The 1664-nt window shown below is 36.7% G+C and overlaps 1 protein-coding gene across 1 annotated transcript; it reads right to left on the bottom strand.

The window, feature by feature from the left end:
- Positions 1-523: 523 nt before the first annotated feature.
- Positions 524-1382, bottom strand: LOC110657817 (uncharacterized). Its single transcript, XM_021815181.2, has one exon. The coding sequence runs from the start codon at positions 1100-1102 to the stop codon at positions 683-685; it is 420 nt and encodes a 139-aa protein (XP_021670873.2). The 5' UTR covers positions 1103-1382; the 3' UTR covers positions 524-682.
- Between the last annotated feature and the right edge of the window lie 282 nt (positions 1383-1664).

Here is a 1664-nt window from a genome sequence, read left to right as displayed (position 1 = left end):
TAATAATGTTCCTCATCACTCACCACATGAAGTTGTGCACTTTTAGTAGAACTTGTATCCGCCAAAGCTGACGCCTCAGTCCTGGTATTATAAGATGAGGGCTATCTTTGAACACATTCAATACAACATGGTACCCTGTTTTAACTATATAGACACCGGATTTAGACACACTTCATGATCCCAAAAATTAATTAGAGCAGTTTCTTTTTCTAAAAATTTATCCGATAAATCTTATGTTCTAAAAAAGAAGTGCATCTGTGAAGAGAAACATTTTTTAATTTGTATCCACAACTGACATCTATGATTTCATATGAAGTTTCTAACTTATTGCAATTGTTTCATCTAAATTAATTAGAACAATAACTCTTTATTTATAAGAAATTTGTTGCCTTTGAGATCCAATCCCACAATTCTTCTCATTTAAGCTTTTGATTGAAGCATTTTGGTTCGAGTAATCTCTAAATTGCCATTAACATTAGGGTGCTTGCTAGAATTGAATTTGAACCATCTTTGATCTCAATCATAGAACAAATTAAATTTTCATTGGTAAAAGATCTAAGCTTAGCATACATTGAGAAAAATTAAAGACAACAAAAATGAATAAGAAATAGACTTTCAAGTTATGCGAATTGCGAAAGCACAGAAAGGAAAAATAAAACAGAAGCAGAGAATGGAAAGAATTTTAAGCAGCAGCAGAAGCAGAAGCAGACTCCCTCTCCACAGCTTTCTTCAAGAGACTATCCTCTTCCAACACCATCTGAACAGGCAAAAAACCCAACCCATTAGCCATGGCCAGCATCATCTGCTTGGTCTCTTCTTTGAACTCCTCCAAATCTACTCTCCCATTCAAGTCATGATCAAACTGTTTAAACAGAGAACCATAAACTCGAGCCAACTCTTCTGGGTCTCGCTTCACATCGATCCCAAAGTGAGTCTCGAAAACCCTGAGACTCTGCAGCTCCTTCAACATTTCTGCATATGAAAGAAGACCATCTTGGTCTGTGTCAAGGTGAGCAAAGCGATCACGTATTGACACAGTGAATGCTTCTTCGTCCTCCACAAAGTTGACAATGGTGGCACCGTCCAAAACTTCCACACTCATCCTGCTTTTCTTTTAATGGTAGAACCAGGAGAACTAAGCTAAGAATCAAAAGCTTTTAAAGAGAAGAGATTTGATTTTGATGATGAATCAGAAGTTGGGTTTGTGTCATATATAGAGAAAGAGATGAAATCAAGCTAGAGACATGAACGTGTTGAATCACTATGCATGGAAGAACATGGGTATGTGGTTTCCAAAACTGTTCCTTTCTTTGGTATAGTAAACTGCCTTAATTAAATTTGTTGACTTTAACCATGGAATTGTTAGTCATGATCCAGAGGAGAATAGAAAGAAGTATTTAAGCTGTTTTTGAAAATCCATCGAATCAGTCTGTTGATTATTTCACTAATCTAACGATTTCAGTTGATTCAACTCAATTGGTCTTAATCCAATTTCGAAAACACGGTGATTCCCATGTAGAACTTTCAGTGGGTAAAGTCAAAAGAAGTTGACTAGCTAAACCATCAATTTTAACTTTTCTCTTTTCCATTCAGAAACAACGAGACCCGCAGAGAGAGACCCTCAGGCTAATTAAAGGAAAGGGATGGGCTCCTTCCCGTTTGGG

Source organism: Hevea brasiliensis, chromosome 10 (assembly GCF_030052815.1).
Source record: "Hevea brasiliensis isolate MT/VB/25A 57/8 chromosome 10, ASM3005281v1, whole genome shotgun sequence".
Classification (NCBI taxonomy): Eukaryota; Viridiplantae; Streptophyta; class Magnoliopsida; order Malpighiales; family Euphorbiaceae; genus Hevea; species Hevea brasiliensis.
This window is presented reverse-complemented; position numbering and strand designations above follow the sequence as displayed.